Source organism: Antechinus flavipes, chromosome 6 (genome assembly GCF_016432865.1).
Source record: "Antechinus flavipes isolate AdamAnt ecotype Samford, QLD, Australia chromosome 6, AdamAnt_v2, whole genome shotgun sequence".
NCBI lineage: Eukaryota > Metazoa > Chordata > Mammalia > Dasyuromorphia > Dasyuridae > Antechinus > Antechinus flavipes.
This window is the reverse complement of record NC_067403.1, coordinates 180,517,606-180,537,437: the sequence shown is the minus strand read 5'-3', so window position 1 is coordinate 180,537,437 and position 19,832 is coordinate 180,517,606. Positions and strand designations below refer to the sequence as shown.

At 38.9% G+C, this 19,832-nt stretch overlaps 2 protein-coding genes across 2 annotated transcripts in view; one reads left to right on the top strand and one right to left on the bottom strand.

The window, feature by feature from the left end:
- Positions 1-14,683, top strand: part of USP53 (ubiquitin specific peptidase 53) — a 72,000-nt gene extending 57,317 nt beyond the window's left edge. The window contains exons 15-16 of the mRNA XM_051966235.1: positions 9,228-9,324; positions 10,436-14,683. Coding sequence (XP_051822195.1) covers positions 9,228-9,324; positions 10,436-11,372 — 1,034 coding nt within the window. The 3' untranslated portion in view covers positions 11,373-14,683. The remainder of the gene's footprint in view (positions 1-9,227; positions 9,325-10,435) is intronic.
- C6H4orf3 (chromosome 6 C4orf3 homolog) lies at positions 14,434-16,874 on the bottom strand. The gene is made up of 2 exons (XM_051966233.1): positions 16,598-16,874; positions 14,434-15,182 (listed from the first exon to the last, which is right to left on the bottom strand). Coding segments are annotated over exons 1-2 (240 nt in total). The 5' UTR covers positions 16,837-16,874; the 3' UTR covers positions 14,434-15,181.
- Positions 16,875-19,832: the final 2,958 nt, after the last annotated feature.

Here is a 19,832-nt window from a genome sequence, read left to right as displayed (position 1 = left end):
TTAGTTTATCATTCCAGTGTGTCATGCTCTAGTGATTTGCTCTGTGTGGTGTTAAAATCTGTCATCTTTGGTTTTGCATAGCACCTAGACCCAAAATTCCCAGTAAAGATTCCAGTCTGTGTTTTAACTATGCATGCATGTCTGTGTCAGCAGAAGAGAAAAATAACACATCTATTTTTAAATTTGTTGGAATCCTGCTGTCAGTGAGCCCCAGAAGCACAGAAAACACTATACATATATTATAAGGTTCTGCTGCCTCCTGCTGCCCATCCGTTGTGAAGCTGTCATGGACAGTGTTCTACTTGGTAAGATTACTGCAGTAGGTTTGGGCCTTGTGTTGTCAGTGATTTGTACGAAGATAGAGATGAACTAGTTTCTTCAGATTGCATATTTCCAAGGACAAAACAAATGTGAGGAGCAATGTATTCTTTATGAAGGGGAGGCCTTATTTGGATCTAAAGAAAAAATTAGTTCTCATTTACCCAGAATTCACACTAGAAAGAAGTTTAAACTATTGTAAAGGAAAACTGGCATGTTCCCAGAATTGACCTGAATCATATTGCATCATTTGTAATGTTAGTTTGTCCATGAGACAAGTTAGCACAGTCCATTCACAGATTTTAGTTATAACACCCTGATCATCCTGCCAAGGCTTGGGGAGGCAGGTCATTCTTTAAACAGTTGTCACAGGTGTACACCTATCTGGTGCTTTTTGAGATAACATCAATTATAATAGTAGGCCATCTTTTTCTTGGTCTTGTCCCCATCTTTAATGATTGTGTTTTCATGGTGAGCACTCATAACTCACGGGCTAGGAGGGGTTATCATTATGCCATCTCTTGATTTATCTCACTTAGCCTGAGGAATGACAACATGAGTGAAGGCTTGTATCTCCATCTTGCCTATTCCCATTAAAGTGTCTGGATCTCAACTCATTTTGTTCAGAGGCTGGTCCCCTTTAGCTGAAGTAAAAGAGCCTTGATTTCTAGGTGCAGATCTCACCTCTGAACAACATTTATGACCTGGGTAAGTCTTGTTACTATTCTGGGCATCCATTTCCTCCTTTGTAAAATGAGGAGATGTGACTAGCTGTCTTTCAGCTCTAGATGTAGGACATACCAGGGAAGGTCACTAGTTATTTGCTGCTGCCATAGAAACCCTTACCAGGATTAATGGGATCAGTGACACTGTCTCTGAAATACCATTAAAGTAAAGTTAATAATTCTATTTTTATGGGATAAACTACTCTAAACTGGTTTTCCTTTAAAAAAAATACTAGGTAGAATACCATTTTTTTAATGTGATTGCTAGGATGTTAGAATTGTTCTCATATCCAGAGGTCATAAAAAAGAAGTATTATATTGTCCAGAGGGGTACATTGTAATGCTTGTGGGCTTATATAAAACCAGTGTTCATTATACTGTTTTTGCAGAAAGTCAAACATTGTCATGAAGCACTATGAGCTCAGCTAGGAAAAGAGCCTATTTTTCTGATTCTTATGAATTAATAACTCCTTGGTGGATGGAGATTGTCATAGTTATGCCTCATTAACTTTGGTCAACTTAGAAATATCTCATTTTGCCCTCACAACCGTACTGGGAGGTTCTTCTAATTATTATTAACTCCATTTTATACATGAGAAAAGTGAGACAGGCAGAGATTAAATAACATGTCAGTGTGAAGCCAGTATATCAAGGATACAGTCTTTTGACAGAATGCTAACATTAGGGCATCAGAGAAAGCATTGTGGAGAAAGCAGCTCTTGGGTCAAGCTTTAGTGATAAGAGATTGAATAAGGAATATCTGGGTAGTCTGCAGGAAGAGGTCATTATAAATTTGGGGGCCCAGAAAGGGGCTTTTGTTTTGGGGCAGAATTTGAACTAAGAGTCTTGAAAGATGCTGGCAAAACCAAGAAATAGAGATGAATATACAAGAGCATTGGAGGGGTGGGGAAAAAATGGTGTAAAGACAGAGAGGGTGGCTTAGTGTATTAAAAGAATTGTAAATAGGTGGTTTGGTTGGATTTTAAAATTTGTGGGAGTAAAGTGTCAGAAAAGTTACCTTCAGATTATAAAGAACTTTAGTTTATTTCATCTTGGAGGTAACAGTATAGCTCTTTAAACTAGGGGACAACATGTCAGACCTACACTTCAGGAAAATTGTGTTGGCAGCTACGAGTGGAGGATGGATTCAGGTAGAGAGGCTTGAGGCATAGAGATAAGTCTGAAGGTTAGACCAATAGTCCAGACAAGAGGTGATGAGCACCTGAACTAGGGTTTTTGACTATGTGAATGAAGAAGTGTATCTATAAGGGATATTGAGAAGGTGGAAACAAGATTGGTATTGGATTGGATATGTGGAGGTTCAGACAGTTATAAGTTAAGGACAACACCAACATTGTAGTTCTGGGTGACAAGGTAGATAATGGTGCCCTTGATTTTGAGAGAGGATTTTGGAATGGGGGGCAAAGAGGGGGATGGTTTGGGAAGAAAGAAAAATGAATTCTCTTTTGAACATGCTGTGTTTGAGAAGCCAGGATAATATCCAGTTTGAGATATCCATGAGACAGTTGGAGTTACTAACTCAACAGATAAGAGATGGAAGGTATGTGAAGCTCTTGAAGAAAGCAGAAATCACTGAGAGATGGCAGCAGAGAGAAGTTATGCAATTGGCTGGTTTTTTTGGATCCCTTTTCTACAGCCTGGCTTCTAATTATGCCTCTGGAGTGCTGTACTTTTCTTAGGATTGCTGAGGATTCCTGAGTCCTACATAGATGTTTTTTGTGTAGGTGTCATGTGTTGCTGAAAAATGTATATTCATTTCTCTTGCCATTCAGTTTTCTCCAAAGGTCTGTCATCTCTAATATTGTTTGCCTCCTTAGTTTTTCTTACTTTTTGGTTGGATTTATTGATCTAAGGGGACAGTTGGGGTTGCCATAATACAGTTTTGATGACTATTTTTTCCCTTTTTTAAGAGTTTGGATGCATATATGTTTAATACTGATGTTGCTTTATTGCCTGTGGTACTTTTTTAGCAAGATATATTTTCCTTAATTATCTCTTCTAATTAGGTCTGTTTTTGCTTTTACTTTAAGATCAAGATTGCATTTTTTTTTAACTTCAGCTGAAGCATTCTATCTAAGTCTTTCTATTTTTTTTTTTTTCTTTTTGTGAGGCAATTGGGATTAAGTGACTTCCCCAGGTCACATAGCTAGGAAGTCTTAAGTGTATAAATCTGGATTTGAATTCAGGTCCTCCTGACTCCAGAGTCAGTGCTCTATCTACTGTGTCATCTAACTGCCTTAGCTGAAGCATTCTGCTTCAGCCCCTTTTCTTTATTCTATGTGTGTCTCCTTCAAATGTGTTTCTTGTAAACATTGTATTATAAGGTTCTGGGTTTTGATCGACTCTGCTCTTCATTTCTGTTTTATGGGAAAGTTCCTCTCATTCATATTCACATTATGGTTTCCCTCTTTCCTGTTTCCCTCCTGTTTATCCTCTCTCATGTAACCAGTGTTTCCCTTCTCACCAATGTTTTGTTTCTATTTACCACTTCCCTGTTCTGCCCTCCTTTCTGTTTGTCCCCATACCTCTGTTAATTTCCTCCCCTTTTCCCTGTTGGATAAGATGGATCAACTGATTAAGTGATGCCCATCGCTCTCCCTCCCATCATCCCCTCAACTGTAATAAAAGTCTTCCCTTCTCTTCATGTGAAATAATTTACCATATTCTATCCTTTCCCTTTTATACCCCATGTACTCCTCTTTCTCATCCCTTATTTTTTTTTATCATTCTTGTAAATTCACCTTATACCTGTATCTTCTATGTATATTCCTTCTTGCTAAACCACTAGTGATGCAATTTTGAAGAAGTGTAAGAATCAAAAGAGTTTAGCTCTATTGAATCCTTTATGTTTTCTTTTCCTTTTTACCTGTTTTGGCTTCTCTTGAATGTTGACGTTAGAGATGAAATGTGTTTTTTTTTTTTTTTAATTATAATAACTTTTTGTTGACAGAACCCATGCCAGGGTAATTTTTTACAACATTATGCCTTGCACTCACTTCTATTCCGATTTTTCCCCTCTCTCCCTCTACCCCCTCCCCTAGATGGCAAGCAGTCCTACATTTGTTAAATATGTCGCAGTATATCATAGATACAATATGTGTGCAGGACCGAACAGTTCTCTTGTTGCACAGGGAGAATTGGATTCAGAAGGTAGAAATAACCCAGGAAGAAAAACAAAAATGCAAACAGTTTACATTCATTTCCCAATGTTCTTTCTTTGGATGTAGCTGCTTCTGTCCATCATTGATCAATTGAAACTGAGTTAGGTCTCTTTGTCAAGAATGTTTGGTTTAATTCTGGTCTTATAAAAATTTGAAATCCTTTTATTTTATTGAATGATCATTGTCTCCCTTGATGTAGTATGTTTAATTCTGCTGATGATTGTTGGTTGTAAACCTAGCTTTCTTGCCTTCCGGATTATTGTGTTCCATGACCTCTGGTCTTTTAATATTATAGTTACCAACTTCTGTGTAGTCTTGTCTCTCCCTGACATTTGGCCACTTGTGGTATTTTTCCTTGATTTTATAATTTTGAAATTTGAAATAACTGTAATGTTCCTTGGAGTTTTTATTTTGGGATCTCTTTCCTGAGATGAACAGTGACTTTCCATGCCTAGTTTGCCTTCTGATTCCAGAATATCAGGACAGTTTTCCTTGATAATTTCTTGAAAAATGCTGTCTAGGTCTTTTCATTTCGGTTTTCAAATAGTTTAAAGATTCTAATATTCTCTATCTTGCATCTCTGTTCCAGGTCAGTTGTTTTTCTGATTAGATATTTTACATGTTCTTCCTTTTTTTTTTTCCATTCTTTTTCATTTATTTGATTGATTCTTAATGTCTCATAGAATCATTAGCTTCCACTTGTCCATTTCTAACTTTTAAAGTGTTATTTACTTTAATTAGCTTTTGTACTTTCTTTTCCTTTTGGCCAGTTTATTTAAAAACTTTCTTTTTCCAAGGTGTTGACTCTTTTTGCATCGCTCCCATTTCTTTGCCCAAATTTTCTTTGCTCTCTCTTATATGATTTTTTAAGTTATTTTGTTTTTGAGTCGTCCCATGAGTTCTTTCTGAGTTTGAGGCCACTTCTCATTTTTCTTTGTGATTTTGCCCATAAATGTTTTGACATTGGCTTCTTCTGAGTGTATGTTTTGATCATCCCTGTCATCATAATAACTTTCTATGGTCAAATTCTTTTTTTGTTTGGTTTTTTTTTTTTCCCTCTTTTTTTGCCTTTTTCTTTTCTTTTAAATTTGAGCTCTAGTCCCATGGTAGAAGGGGAATCATCTCAGGATTGTTGTGCCAGGAGCTGCAGGCCTTGGCTTTTTACTTGGCGCTGCATTGATATTATCCTGATGCCCGCAAGTGTTCCTTGTGTCTGGTGCTGCAATGAGGGATGGGATAGGAGGTGGCTATCACTGCTGGAGACCATAGGTTCTATTAGCTTACTTGTTGCTGAACTAGGGTCCTAGTGGTGGTGTTCATTGTGTACTGAGGCCAGTGGGGTATTTCTACATTTCCCCAGGGATACAACTAAAGCATATTTACAGGGCCCCAATGCTGGTGGCTGTCTATTTGCTTAGGCATCTGGTTAGTGGTTATCTCATTGGTTGGGGGTTTGTTGAAGTACATAGAATTTGGCTACTGGAGGCTTCCTCTTTCCCCATGTCTGCTGAAGCACATGAAATCTGGTCACTGGAGGTAGCCACTTTGCCCAGGGCTATGCTGAAGCATGAAGTGTTTCTTAGAGCTGGAGTTGGACTGGTCCCTTGGCTTTGCTGAGGCAGGGGTGGAGGAGCAGGGTGAATGTGTCTTGGTGTTTGTGTTTGTCTGATCTACCACTCTGGGGTTCAAGAGTTACTGCTGATTTGCTCAGGTGTGGCTTGGTGGGATGCTTCCTGTCCTGGACTTACCCTAAGTGAGATAGACCTTTCTTAAGCAAATCTTTCAAGTGTTTTGGGCTCAAAGATTTGTTTCTCCTTATATTTTTGCTGGTTCTGCTGTTCCTGGATTTGTTTTGGGGTATTTTATGGTTGTTTGGAGTGAATGTGGAAGAGTTAAAGTTATTTATTACTTCCTCTGCCATCTTGATTCCTAGAAGCCCTGTTTCTGTTTCTTCATATATGATATTGAAGCATGTCCCTGCAGCTTGTACATCATATTTGGGGCAGAAACACAAGTGAGTAAGGGTATTTAAGGAAAAGATGTAATTATGATGGAGGACAAATTTCTACATTATTATTTCTTCCTGCTACAGACACATACACACAATGTATTTTTTTTTTACATTTGACAAAAGTTTTCACTGAAAAGAAGGCTCGTTGAAGTGAAGTGCCTTTTTGTGGTTTTGATGATTTTTCCCTCCTGAAGCAGTTGGGGTTAAGTGACTTGCCCAGGGTCACATAGCTATTAAGTGTCTGAGGCCACATTTAAACTCAGGTCCTCCTGACTTCAGGGCTAATGCTCTATCCACTGCGCCACCTAGCTGCCCCTATTAGTAGTATTTTGCTGTCTATTTTTTGCAGCTCTCAATTTCTCTTTTAGGAATTTGGATGTTATACTACTTGGTGCATATATGTTTAATATTGATATTACTTCATTATCTATGATACCCTTTAGCAAAATGTTTTCCTTCCTTCTTTTAATTAGATTAATTTTGCTATTGTTTAATCTGAGGTCAGGATCACTACCCCTGCTTTTTTTTACTTCAGCTGAAGCGTAATAGATTCTGCTCTAGCGTTTTACCTTTACTCTGTATGTATTACTCTGCTTTAAATGTGTTTCTTGGAAACAATACATTGCAGCATTCTCACTTTTAATCCAGTCTGCTATCTACTGTTTTATGAGAGTTTTTTCCATTCACATTAACAGTAAAAAAGTTATACTTTTCTCTTTCCTTTCCCTCCTCACCAGTGTTTTGCTTCTGACCATGATCTCCCTCAGTCCACCCTACCCTTTTTTTTTTTTTCCTCTTTTCCCTTCTGTTAGTTGCTGTACCTGTAGAGGGAGCTAGGTGGAGCTCCTCCAGCAGAGTGCTGAGTGTGTACATCCAAAAAATCCTCCTATCCATCTCTTTCCTTCACTTCCTCCTTCCATGTTTCTCCCTTCTTTCCTTCTGTTCTTTTTCTGCTATAACTCTTCACTGGTGGCAAAAAGATTAAAAAATTAGTTTCTTTAAATGTATTGGTCATTTGGAAAGGTAAGATCCAATTTTTGAAAAAAATGGATTTGCTACAAGTGAAACTTAGTTCTAAAATCCAGTTGTCCAGAATATTTAGGCTCTAAGCTATAATTACTACATTCCCTGAAAACACTAAAGCAACTCAGCAGACAGAGGCACATGACAGCAGAATCTCACAGATTATGTACCTGACAAATGAAGTTGGCCAAGGAGAAGTGTTACTACATCTAAACCAAGATTTTTGTGGTGGTGTTCTTAAGACTATCCACTGTTTGTTATATAACTGTAAGGCTCTATACCTGATCCCACAGCAGAACTGAAAACCTACACATGCTTCCTTGCTGGGGTTGGGTACTGTGGATGTGGGAAACCATTGTTGGATCTCATAAGTGTTGTGTTACATAGGAAAAAAATTTGTTTTGGTTTTAAAGTTTCCATTTCAACAGATGAATCACTGGTTAGAGAAGGAAAATGCATGTTCAGAAATAAACGTTCAAGCAAAAGGCATCAGTTTCTCAAATAACACATGCAGTGTTTAGAAGGCACATCCACCAGTCTGGTCAGTGGTTTGGAAGCTGGGACTTGTTTCTTGCAGCTGAAGCTCAGTGGTCTCTCTTAACTGAGCACAGGTTGGGATTTTCTGAATATTGCGCCTCCTATTACAAATGGAGGTTGACTGAGTCCAGATAGGGTAACTGGGAATGCTATACAAAAGTCATATCTCAATATCAAGTCAAGTTTCAATCCCAACTTTATTATTTTGTGACTTTGAGCAAGTCCTTTTGGTAGTCTAGATCTTCACTTCTATAAATTTTCTCTTAAGATTCCTTCCAGCTGCATACAATTCAGTAAGCATTAACTAAATTCCTCCTGTGCACCTAACATTTTAGATTTTAAAAAAATCAGCTTCCTGGGGAATGTGGGAAGTTGAATTTCTACTACACTCACAAATAAATAGGCACAAAATGAGAACTAAGTCATGAAAGAAGGAAAGAGATGACATTTGGAAGGATCTTCTCAAAGATAGTGCCTGGGCTAAGCCTCCACACGAGCTTGGTGCTATCTGAGGCAGGCTTGGGAGCCAGATGGGCCAAAAGCACTTGGGGCCAAGTTATTAGAGCAGTTTAGCAGGTATTTCACCACTACTTGTATTCTGGGCACCATGTCTGACGAATGGACATAAACTGGAGTCCAGAGGAAGGCCATCAGGAGGAGCCTTGAGTTGAAGTTCTATGAGGACTGATTGAAAAAACTAGACACATTTAAACTGCAAAAGATTTGGGGGCAGGAACCAGCAGATTATGGTAGCTGTTTTAAATTATTTGAAAGGTTTAGATAGAGGAGTCCTCAGAGAGCAAAGAATTGCAAAGAGGCCAATTTAAGTTGGAAGTCAGGAAAGAATATCATAGTAAGAGTTGTGCCCAAGTGAGTGAGATAGACTGCTATGACAAGCAGGAGACTTCCTCTCCTTGGCCACCTTCACTTATTTTTGAGACACATAATCTGTGGGATTTCTTTGTCATGTGCTCTTTTAGCCTTGGTGGCACCTGAGAGGTCCCTTCCAACTCTTTAGATATGGATACAGCTAAGGCCTGGCTAGATACTATAGAGATCTAGTACAAGTAGTGGTAGTGGGGGAAATGGCTGACATTTATATAACACTTATTATTAAAGATTTATAAAACATTTTGTATAGATTTTACTTGAGTTCTAACAGCCCTTTTAAGGGTTGCTCCCTGATTTTTCACCTGAGAAAACTAAGGTACAGAAAACCTATGCCTATGGTTAAATACATTTTGCATTATGGTTCTCCTTCCCTGGCCAGTCTTCCATCCAGCATCATGTTGTTTCTCAATGGCAAATGAGATCTGGCAGTGTCTTGTTTAGCTCCAAGTGAAAGTGAAAATCTTCCTCTTAAAGGTAACAAAAAAGGAATATTCTGAGGAATAGTTTTAAACATTTGATGGGGTTTTGTTTTTGTTTTAGATATGAGAGAAAACATCAAGATTTCAGAAATGGCCTGTGGACCCCCTGATTTCCATCCAGATTTGCATCTACAATTAGAGAATCCTTTAATGAAGAGGTAATGAAAATGATAGAAATAAATTCTAAATTATTGTATTATTGAAATTCCTTTTGTTTAATCTTGCAGTGAAGGCAGTTCTTTATAAATGCTTTTTATTATTTCCTAATAATTATACAATGTGACAATCCCCACATTTTGATGGGAGAATTGTTATTTTTAAGTAATGTTTTTTAAAGAGCAGGCTCTGTCACCAAAGAGAACCAGTATGTTATTGTAGAAGAAAAATACCTTAGCCATACAGTGTTCAATAGGAGAAAAACTGCAAACCAGACAAGCACATTAGGATGTCAGCTCCTTGTGGTATGGGCTTCTTTTAGTTTTTGTTCTTTTTTGGTAATCTTCAGCACTCTGCACAATACCTGGCACATAATAGGTGCTTATTAAGTACTTACCAATTGATCTTATCCTTTAATGATTGCATTTGTTTTAATATTGCTATTAAAAAGATCAAGCTCTTCAAATACTGGATTTATTATTTGGCTTTAAGCCCCTGGCCTAGAATATTTACAATTTCTTCATTGCTCCTAATTACTAAATTTTTCATAGCTGATAGAGCTTCAGGGAACTGACAGTTGTCAGGGCAATGATAGGTTAAATGACTTGGCCAGAGTGGATGAAAAGGGGATGTGAAGTCAGGGTTTCCTGACTTCCTCAGGCCAGCACTTATGGGCACCATATCAGGATGCCTCTGCATTTTTGTTGTTGTTACCTTTAATCCTATATGCTATATTTCAGCCCAAAAGAAAATTATGATATTTGTGTCAGACAGCTGACGGGGACAATAATGGAAAAATGGTTAAGTCACTCTGAGTCTGTTTTCTCATCTGAAGAGACAGAGAAATAACTGAATTGGAGCTCTGAAATTATTGATTCTCTCTCATCTCTTAGTCTAAGGTTCTGTGATCTTTTATTAAGGCAGCTATAGATAACTTTTCTTTAAATGCTCAGATCAAACATACTCAGAAATGTTGCAAATTATGTCTTCAATGTGACATTAAGTATTTTAAATGTATGGTGTCTCAGAAAATCAGACATATAGGTTATAACACACATTTATGTCTGAAAATGGTTTTTCTCCATATTTAATATTTCTTCCTTTATTTTTTAGATTTCATGTGCACGATACCAGTGAGAAGTTTTTGTCCCCATCGAATCCACAGATTTTCAAGGACCATGATACAAGAGAATACATCCCCCAACCAAGTGAAAAGCAGCTTGAAATTTCAAATGAATGTCATTTTCCTGAAAGGCTTAATTCAGAAAGGCCTGAAAAAAATGGTCCATCTTTGCTCAGTGCTAAGGGATCTGTCCCCTTTCACATCCCTGATCATTCTGCCTCAACCAAGTTAGTTGACAGCGATGAGACTCTCTCCTCATCCCAATCATCAGTACACATGAAAGTGGTTGAATCCTTTGCCCAGCAAAGTCTGGGAGAACTCTGCAGCTCTGCTAAGCAGGTTACTGTCACTCACTGTGTGCAGCCTGTCAGCCCCTCTGATAACTCTGGGGTGTTAGAACCTGCCACTTGCCAGAGTTTGCCACCTCCTTTGCCTCCAAAGAGGTATGCTAAAGCCATGGCAGTGTCACGGTCAGAGAAGAAAGAATTCAGCCCTGAGCAAGAATTCTCAGGGAGGGGAAAAGCTAAGCCTCCAAGCCTCCAGAAGCATGCCATCAGCATTCCTTCCCAGGTGGGATCAGAAACAAGACTGAAAGAAATAGGCCAAGGGAAAGAACTTGCTGAGTACAAACCGAGAATCCGATCCAGCCCTTCCACTGATGTCCATATCCCTCTGGATTCAGTTAGTAAAGGTGTTCCCCAGAGTGAAGCATGGGCCAGTATGCCAGAGCCACCTGGGTTAGTTTCCCTTACCACTTACTTTTCTGTTGATAACTGTATGACTGACACGTACAGATTGAAATACTGCCAGAGACCTAGGCTTTGTTTTTCAGAGAGCAGTGACAAAAATGGTAACAAATCTCTATCCCAAACTGAAACAAGGCTGAAAGCTGTGTTCCATGAAGATTTGGAGCCAGCCAATGTATAAGCCTGGCCTGCTATGTGAGCAACACAGAGAGACTTTACTAAGGTCAGCAAGCAAGCACTACTCAGTCCACTCAAGACAGTAGAGTAGGAACCAACCAAGTTAGTTGATGAGATTTGGGGTGAAACAGAGTTAGAGTTAGAATAGAAGCTTGCAAGCCTTGGCATTTGACGCTTTGACACCTGTTGGGCCTGGGCCCTTCTTTGTTGATGTTGTGTTCACAGCATTCTAACCCTTCATAAATGGGACTCCTTGGGATTCATTGTGCACATAGGCGTCAGAAGCTGCTGCAGAAACTGTTCAAGCAACCATGTGTATAGTCAGCCAGTAACCTTCAGGGTAGTTAGATAAATGTGTATGCAACTCACCAGCAGTTACATATACCTGATCAATGTTGCCATGTGTCTAATATGACACGGCTTGTCAGAGCAGTATTTGCTTATAAGGAAGCACTTTTCATGGGTAAACTGCCAGAGGTTTTACCCATAATCTTGTTTGTTTTTTGACTTCTATGATAGTCTACTACCTATGATACCTTCAAGTGTCTTAAATAGATTAATGTGTAAATTTTATCCTTTTTATAGTATTTGGGAGGGGAAAAAGCCTTAAACATGAATGATTTCGACACTAAAATTTCAAAGTCAGGAACAGAAGGGAAGTAATCTCTCCCTCCTAGAGCTCTATTTTTGTGTTTCATTGAAAATCCATTATTGAGAATGCCTCTTCAGCAGTAGCATAGATGTATATCAAGCCACTGAGTTTGGTATGCCATGAATTTTACTTCAGTCACGTAAGCTAAAAATATTCGGATATTAACCTTTAGGAGATTTTATCTATTAATTGTTGTCTCTAATTTTATGTGAATCCTGAAGGTGTTGTTTATGTGTTGTATTTTGGAAGCTAATAACCAATGCTATGAAATGGCGCCAGACCCTTATTGTGAGCCACCAATAAATACTTTCCATGGCTGCCTGAATCTTTTCCCAGAAATTGTGAACTTCATTTAATAATCCAGCAAATTGATTTCTATGTCTATCCTTAAATTTGGAAAATTTACTCTTCAGATGGTCAGTTGGAATTCAGTGTTAATAAAATGTTATTCTGAATCATTCTTTGCATTTTAAAGCAGATATCTTCTCATTCCAGCTAGCCTTTGCATAAAAAAAGTAGAGCAAAGTACAGTTCTTTTGCTCTAAGCCTGTGGCCTTGGGCTGTTATATCATATGTATGTAAATGAAACAGAATCCTGAAGATATGTGATGTTTCTGCTTTTTGTCTGCAAAGGGTCTTAAAACCTGGAATTTGTATACTACCTGAGACCTAATTAACTATGCCCTCATTTTGAATGCAATTGTTCACATACTACTTGCTTCTTCACTCTACTTGCTAATTAAGTATCTTACAATTTCTACCTTAAAATAAGAATTGAGGAAGCAGCTTTTCAGAATGTTTAAGGAAGGGAAAAGGCGCTAAACTAGATTTAGAGAATTAAAAATTACCAAAGATAAAACGGATACTTCACAATAGTTTATATTCACCAATACTTTATATTACTAGTAAAATTCACAATCCGTTTCTTGCTGCTATTTGTTCTTTCTTGGTCGGTCACATGTCCAGGGATGATTCCTTGGCTGATAAGAGCCTCCAAGATGTCTGTAAAATTCTACTTTAAAAAATCTGCTTATTTATTTAAATTGAATTTTTATTAAAATTTGCAAAGCAGATTATTTTTCTCTGAATCACCTGATCATAAATTGTACTTAAGAGTATTTGAGAATACTCTGAAATATTGAGATAATGTAAATTGCTATGCTTTAGCATAGTAGAAATTAATTACTTGTACAAAGTTTGTATATTTATTTTGTAACCAAATCTTGGCCTGACTTATGTTTGTCTTCCATTTATTCTAAAAATTTTCAAAGGTTTGAAAGTCCTCCTCCTACTGCTCTCAATAATTTAGTTTATATCTTTAAACAATTTAGAAATACTTGAACAGACCAAATAAAATGCATTTTATCTTTTATCCAAAGCTCTATTATAAAGCTTTTAGTATTGACATTTGTACATAATATAAAGTTTGACTTTGCTGCTTAAATAATTGGAACATCAGCAATAGACTGACTCACTTCAAGCATTTCAAAAGATTCATTAATGTATGGTGGAAAGGAGTGCAATTGTTGCTTTCAACTCTATATTAATCCTGATTTCCAGATATTTGAAAGGTCTTTGGTATTGGCACTTTATCAACACTGAGTATACCAACTATCAAATACAAATAGGCTATTTATTCCAGGTACTACTTTTAGTTAAAGCCTTTGGTTTACAGCTTTTATTAAATTACACAGCAGTGGTAAAACTACAAAATGTCATTACTTTTTATATTTGAATGTATACTCCTTATGCAGGCAGAATTTCTAATTGCTAATTTATCATGCACATTTTAAATTTTTGATTTTAATTTTAGGGTGCCTATTTTTATAATTTGATTATGAAGTTTTCATGGTAATTTTTGTAATGTGTTGAACAGTTCTTGTAATGAAAAAAATGTTTCAAACTATCTTTAGAATGCTCTATTTTCCTAGGAAATCATTTTCTTCTAGTTTAAAATTGTTAAAAGGTAAATAAGTTTTAAATTAGATTGTGCATTTGTGTTCTTGATATGTATGAACTGTGTTTTTTGGGAGGGAGGGAGACACACTGGCTATTTGTTTGCTTTTATGGGAAATGCAAACAAAACTAATTGTCTATTGCTGGACAACTAGACCCTAATGATCATTTGTTCAGTTTTTCAGTCATGCCAGACTCTTTGCGAACCCCATTTGGGATTTCTTGGTAAAGATATGGGAGTTGGTTGCCTTTTCCTTTTCCATATCATTTTACAGATGAAAAAACTAAGAAAAACACACAGCTAGTGTCTAAAGCCAGACTTGAATTCAGAAACATGATTCTTTCTGACTTCTGGCCCAGCTTTACATCCACTATACTACCTAGCTATCCTTAGCTGATCTGATTATAGCCAAGCCCTTGAAAGAAGTGCTGGTGCAAGTTCAGAAAAGTCATAAAGTTTGTTACCATCTAGCCAGTTTTATTGGCTATGCTTTCCATACAGTTCACTTCCAGTTCTGGGAGAGAGGAACCTTTAGTCACAATGTTGGAAACATTTTTGGAGAGTGGGACAGAGGAGTGGTAGATCTAATTTCCTCCATTAAAATACTTTGGCTTTTTTGAGTATCTTATTCCTTTTCCAAATGTAGGGATGTTTAGAACCTTGTAAGGCTAAAGAATGTCCTAGAAGATGGCATGGGGAAAATGAGGTAAAGAACAATAAGAAAAAAAGCCTAGAATAATAATACAAGAAACTGCAAAGGAGACTGCTATAATTTCACTATCACCAAATGGTTCCCTTTTAAACCATATTAAAGAGGGCCAAAGGAGTTGATATATTTTATCTTCTTAGTCCCCTAGTAATCCAGAAATCCAATAACAGATACTTCCACATTTTTTCTTAAATATCAAAGATATATGTAGATATAATTAATAAGTAAAAATGTTCCATTATATCAAGCCACTTTAAAGTCATTAAACATTTGAAAAAAGTTATTGCTGCATGAACTGCAGGCTGTTTGTATCAATTTAGCAATAGCTTAGTTACCCACTGAATACAGTGTCACACAAGTATCTCTGAGACTATAAGAAGATCCAATGATTGTTGCAGAACAGAAGGAAGTCCCATGGCTGTTGGAAACTCTTGAACACCTTATTTTCAAAAACCATCCAGCACATCAAGTCTATACAGGAATCACCTTAATCATTCTGTAAAAAAACAAAAACAAAAACACAGGTGCTTCAGTAATTTTCTATTTAACCATTTTCCTGCCCTTTTAGAATTTTAAAACACTGTAAACAATTTTTAAAGGATAATCACTATTACCTAATTAGTTGGCAAACATATGTGTATATGTATGTACATATGTATACCTGAAAATTAAAATGGTGTTTCCCTCTTATTTAGAAACTGAGAAAAGGAGGGTGGAAAAAAGCGCTTCATTCTGAGAATTATATTACTGAATTAGTTTAATAATAATGAACTACTAGGAGAAAGAACTGACAGGAAAACTCAAATCTTCCATTTTTTTTACACTCAGCTGTTTTGAGTCATAAATTTGCATGAGGGAATAATTGTTAGGGACCATTTTTTATATCCTCAAAACAAAAAAGACACTGATTACTGAAGGAAACTTCAGTCACAGCTAGCTCCTTTGCAAGTATGTTCTTCCAAATTCTCATAAATACTACTTCCTCACTGCTATCCACCTTTTTAATTAATCTAAGCCTGTCTTTTGCCAAGGACAAATTCCAAGTAGTTAAAAACAAAACAAGTGCATAGTTACCAAAGACCAATTTTAGGAGACTAAGAAATGCTATTTTACAGAACTAAAAAAGAGGGAACCGAAGAGAAGAAAAGGTTTTTTTCCCCTCGGGAATTTCCTTACAGCTACTTATTTTTCAACATCAAATCCCAGCATGCCAGTAAAGACAAGAATGTATTTCCAAAGTCCTTGATCCCAACTCAACTTCCTCCAATCATCGTGTACCCCAAATCAAAAGTCCCACCCTGCTCTTGCAGAAGTTACCACAGACTAACCTGGGCCCTCCCACAGCTGCCCACTTTTCATCCCCTTTTTTCTGGCCCACTCTGGGCTTTCCACCTCCAAGAGGGCACAGAGTTGGGACAGTGCAACAATAAAACTCAATACAAGTATCACAGCATCCGTGCTCACATTCAAACCCGCAAATTCACAGTAAAATGAACACAGCCATCAGTTTTTTCCCGGGCACACCCTCGGCTTCGCAGACAAGTTTTGTGTCATACATTTTTTCACCAGCAATATTCATCTTGCTCGCTATACCAGCCGACGATGAATACCGAGGTTTCAGAAAGACATCCCCCACCCCCATAACGATCTCATCCCCACATCAGAATGGCCCTTCCCCCAGGCAGGGGGTGCCAAGGAACCAAGGACCAATGTGGCACCTGTCCCCCCAGGAGCTCCAACTCTAATAGGGAAAGCGCATGCAGCTCCGGGAGATGCTGAGGAGGCCTCCTGGAGCGCGGGCCGCGACGGGGCCGCAAGCGGACGCTGCTCTCCCTGCCAGCCACTCCCCGGCCCGCTGAGTTCCTTCTCTCCCCTCGGGTCTCCCACGCCCCTCGCGTCGGCGCTCCTCACCAGGGAAGCAGGTAGACGAACACGAACAACACTAAGTCGAAGAGCAGGAAGAGCCAAAGGTCGAACCAGTACGAATGTTTAGTGAGCTCCTGCCCCGGGCACCGGGGCTCCCGCTCTTCCTCCTCAGGGCCGCCGCCGCCGCCGCCTACGGCCCGCGACCGGAGTCCGGGCTCACCAGCTCTCTCCGAGTCCAAGCCTGGAACAGGGCCCGCCGCCGCCGCCGCCGCCGCCGCCGCCATCCTCGCACCTCCGCAACAGTCCGACGCACTACGCAGGCGTCAAACTCGCACCGGCGCAGTGGGGGGGGCTCTAACGTACGTACGTGTCGCAGGCCCCGGCCTCCAATCTTTCCCCGCCTCTTCCCCCTTCCCCCACCCCCTTTTCTGTCTCTGGGAGCCCCGCCCCACCCGCCCCACCCGCCCCGGGAAATCCGCGACCTTCCTGCTCCGGGTGCTGTTAAAGAGAATTCCTGAGCTCTGTCAAGTCAGAAGCGGTCTGCGAAAGCCGTGTTTTGGAGTGGAGAAGAGAGGGAGAGTGAAAAAGAGAAGAAAGAAAAGGAGATAAGGGGGAGAGAGGAGAGAAAGGAGAATGAGAAAGGGAGAGAAGAGAAAAGAGAGATGAGCGAGAAAATTGAGTGCAAAAAATTGAGTTGTTCCAACTTCCACCCCCACTGACCCTGAAGCACCAGCCCCATTTAGGCCAGCAGGCCCAAGCTTCCGGTTTCCTGCATTTCCACGTGTACTAAATAGATCGCTAAACACGCCATTCCCTCCCTTGGTTTATCTCGAAAATAGAAGCAGCTACAAGACTCAGTGGACGGAGTGCTGGGCTTGGAGTCCAGAGACGGGTGTTGGCTGGATAAACCGGGGCAAGTCAATTGACATTTTCCTGCCTCCTTTTCTGTAAAATGGGAATGATGTGCTTCCCTCCCAGAGCTAGCATGGGAAGCTCCCTGACGTCAGACACTATCTTATCTCTCTTTTTGTAGACCCAGTGCTTAGCACACCGCCGGGCACATCGTAGGCCCTTAATAAATGCTTATTTCCCTCCTTCCTTGCTTTGTTGAAAATTGTTGGCCAGAGTATCCCTCTATGAGGGAAACAGAATAGGAAAAAACCCTAAGCTCTAGAACATGGGTTTACATTCCCTCTCTTATGCTTATGACCTTAAGACTTTAGCCAACTACTTAACTGGCCTTAGTTTTATTCATCTTTAAAGTGAGGGACTTTTAAGATCCTTTCCAGTTCTGAATTTATGTTTCACACAATAAGTACTAAGAAATAGGATCTCACCCCACTCCTCTTTCTCTACACTATTGTTTGTGAAGCTTTTGTTTAGTGTGTGACTTTTCATGGCCACCTCTTCATGGCCCCATTTGGAGTTTTCTTGGCAAAGACACTGGAGTGGTTTGCCATTTCCTTCTCCAGCTCATTTTGCAAATGAGGAAACTGAGACAAACGGGGTAAAGTGACCTGTTCAAGGTCACACAGTAAGTATATGAGGTCAGATTTGAATTTAATAAACTCTAACTCCAGGCCCAGCATTCTGCCCACTGAACCACCTAACTGCTTCTTCCTATGTACCACCTTCCAGTTAAACTGTCACTATCCATCATATCTTGCTGACTCACCTCCTCCGGTCTCTAAGCCTAACCTATCTCAGTTACCATCTCTTCTAGGCAGCCTTCTCTAAGCTGAAGGTACTTTCTTCCTTCCCAGCTTCTTTATAACCTGGCAACTTTTTGAAAACATAATAGATGTATATCTTCATATTCCTAGCATCCAAAACTATGTTTTGTTCCCAGTCAGTATTTAAATATAATTATTGATTTCAACTGAATGCACCTACATCATATAACCAAGCCATAGTCATTTGGTTGATGCCTTGCCGATAGTGCTGGATCTGTGGACAAGTGGAAGCATTTGTTTATCTTCCCTGATCTTTTATTCTCCCTGACAGCCAGAGAATTTGAGTTGGAAGAGATCTCAATGACCTTCAAAAGAGAGGAAAAAACAAAAATCAAAAAAAGAAAATGTGAAAAATGAGAAGGTTGACTAGAGTCTGTTAGATAGTTGAGGATCCAGAAATCAAGGGCTATTCATGGGACTGGGATGGATTGCATGGAGTGAACATAAGGTGGAAAGATTCTTTGAATGCAAAATGGAAATACCTGTCAAGCCTGTTCTGATTATCCAGTCCTCATCAGAAAGGAGTTAGGAAGAACTAGAAGTCACCTCATGTGTTACTGTTGAGAAAGGAAAACAATCATCACTAAGTCAGGTTGGCTTCATCAAAAGTACTACCTGCCATAGGGACCTCTGTTCCCTTTTGTACAAGGGTATCAGCCTGGTAGATCAAAGGAATGTTTGAGTTAAGTATAGAGCACAGAGATTTCAGGAAAGCATTGAATCAAATATTTCTTATTAGTTTCAAAGACAAGATGGCTGTATGAGAGTACCTTTAAATAGATTCAGAATTGGCTGAATTCTCCTATCAAAGGGGAGTCATCAATTTTTAATCTAGAAGAAGAATGTTCCAGAGATCTGCCCTAAGCCCTGAACACTTCAATTAATAAAAACAAAAACAAAACAAATCCAAAACATTTGTGGCACCTATTATATGCTAGATGCTGGGGATACAAAAAAGAAAATAAAATATTCCTTACCCCCAGGGGCTTTATATTCTACATTTTGTGTCATTTGCCATATACAGTCTACATTTTCACATCGATAAAATGCTATGAGCAACTGGTAAAAACTTGTGAGGGGGCACTTTTCAATTTAGTATAAGGAAAACTTTCTAGTCATATACACCTGAATCTCCTGAAATAAAATGGATTACCTTAGAAGGTAGTGAGCTTTCTCCTTATTCTAAGTACTCATTACAAGAGCTTCAAGCAAAGACTTGATAATTTCTTGTCAGAAATATTTTAGAGGCCATTTATATTCAGGTTCAGGGTTGGACTGGACAGCTTATTGATGGACCCTTACAGCTCTGTGATTCTAAGAGTTTTAATTTTGGTGGTATTAAAGAAATAGGGAGGAGCTTTAGGGATCATCCTTTCCAACATATTACTTTTACAGAGGAGGAAACAGAGCTCAGAGAGCATTTTCTTATTTAGCCATTTTAGTACTATCCAACTCTTTGAGACTCCATTTGAATTTTGCTAAAATTGGAGTGGTTTGCCATCTCTTTTTCCAGCTTATTTTACAGATGAGGAAACCAAGGCAAACAG

Bases quoted from the DNA above. Each gene is read 5' to 3' on its own strand.
- C6H4orf3 (XM_051966233.1), bottom strand. From the start codon at position 16,836: ATGGCGGCGGCGGCGGCGGCGGCGGCGGCGGGCCCTGTTCCAGGCTTG.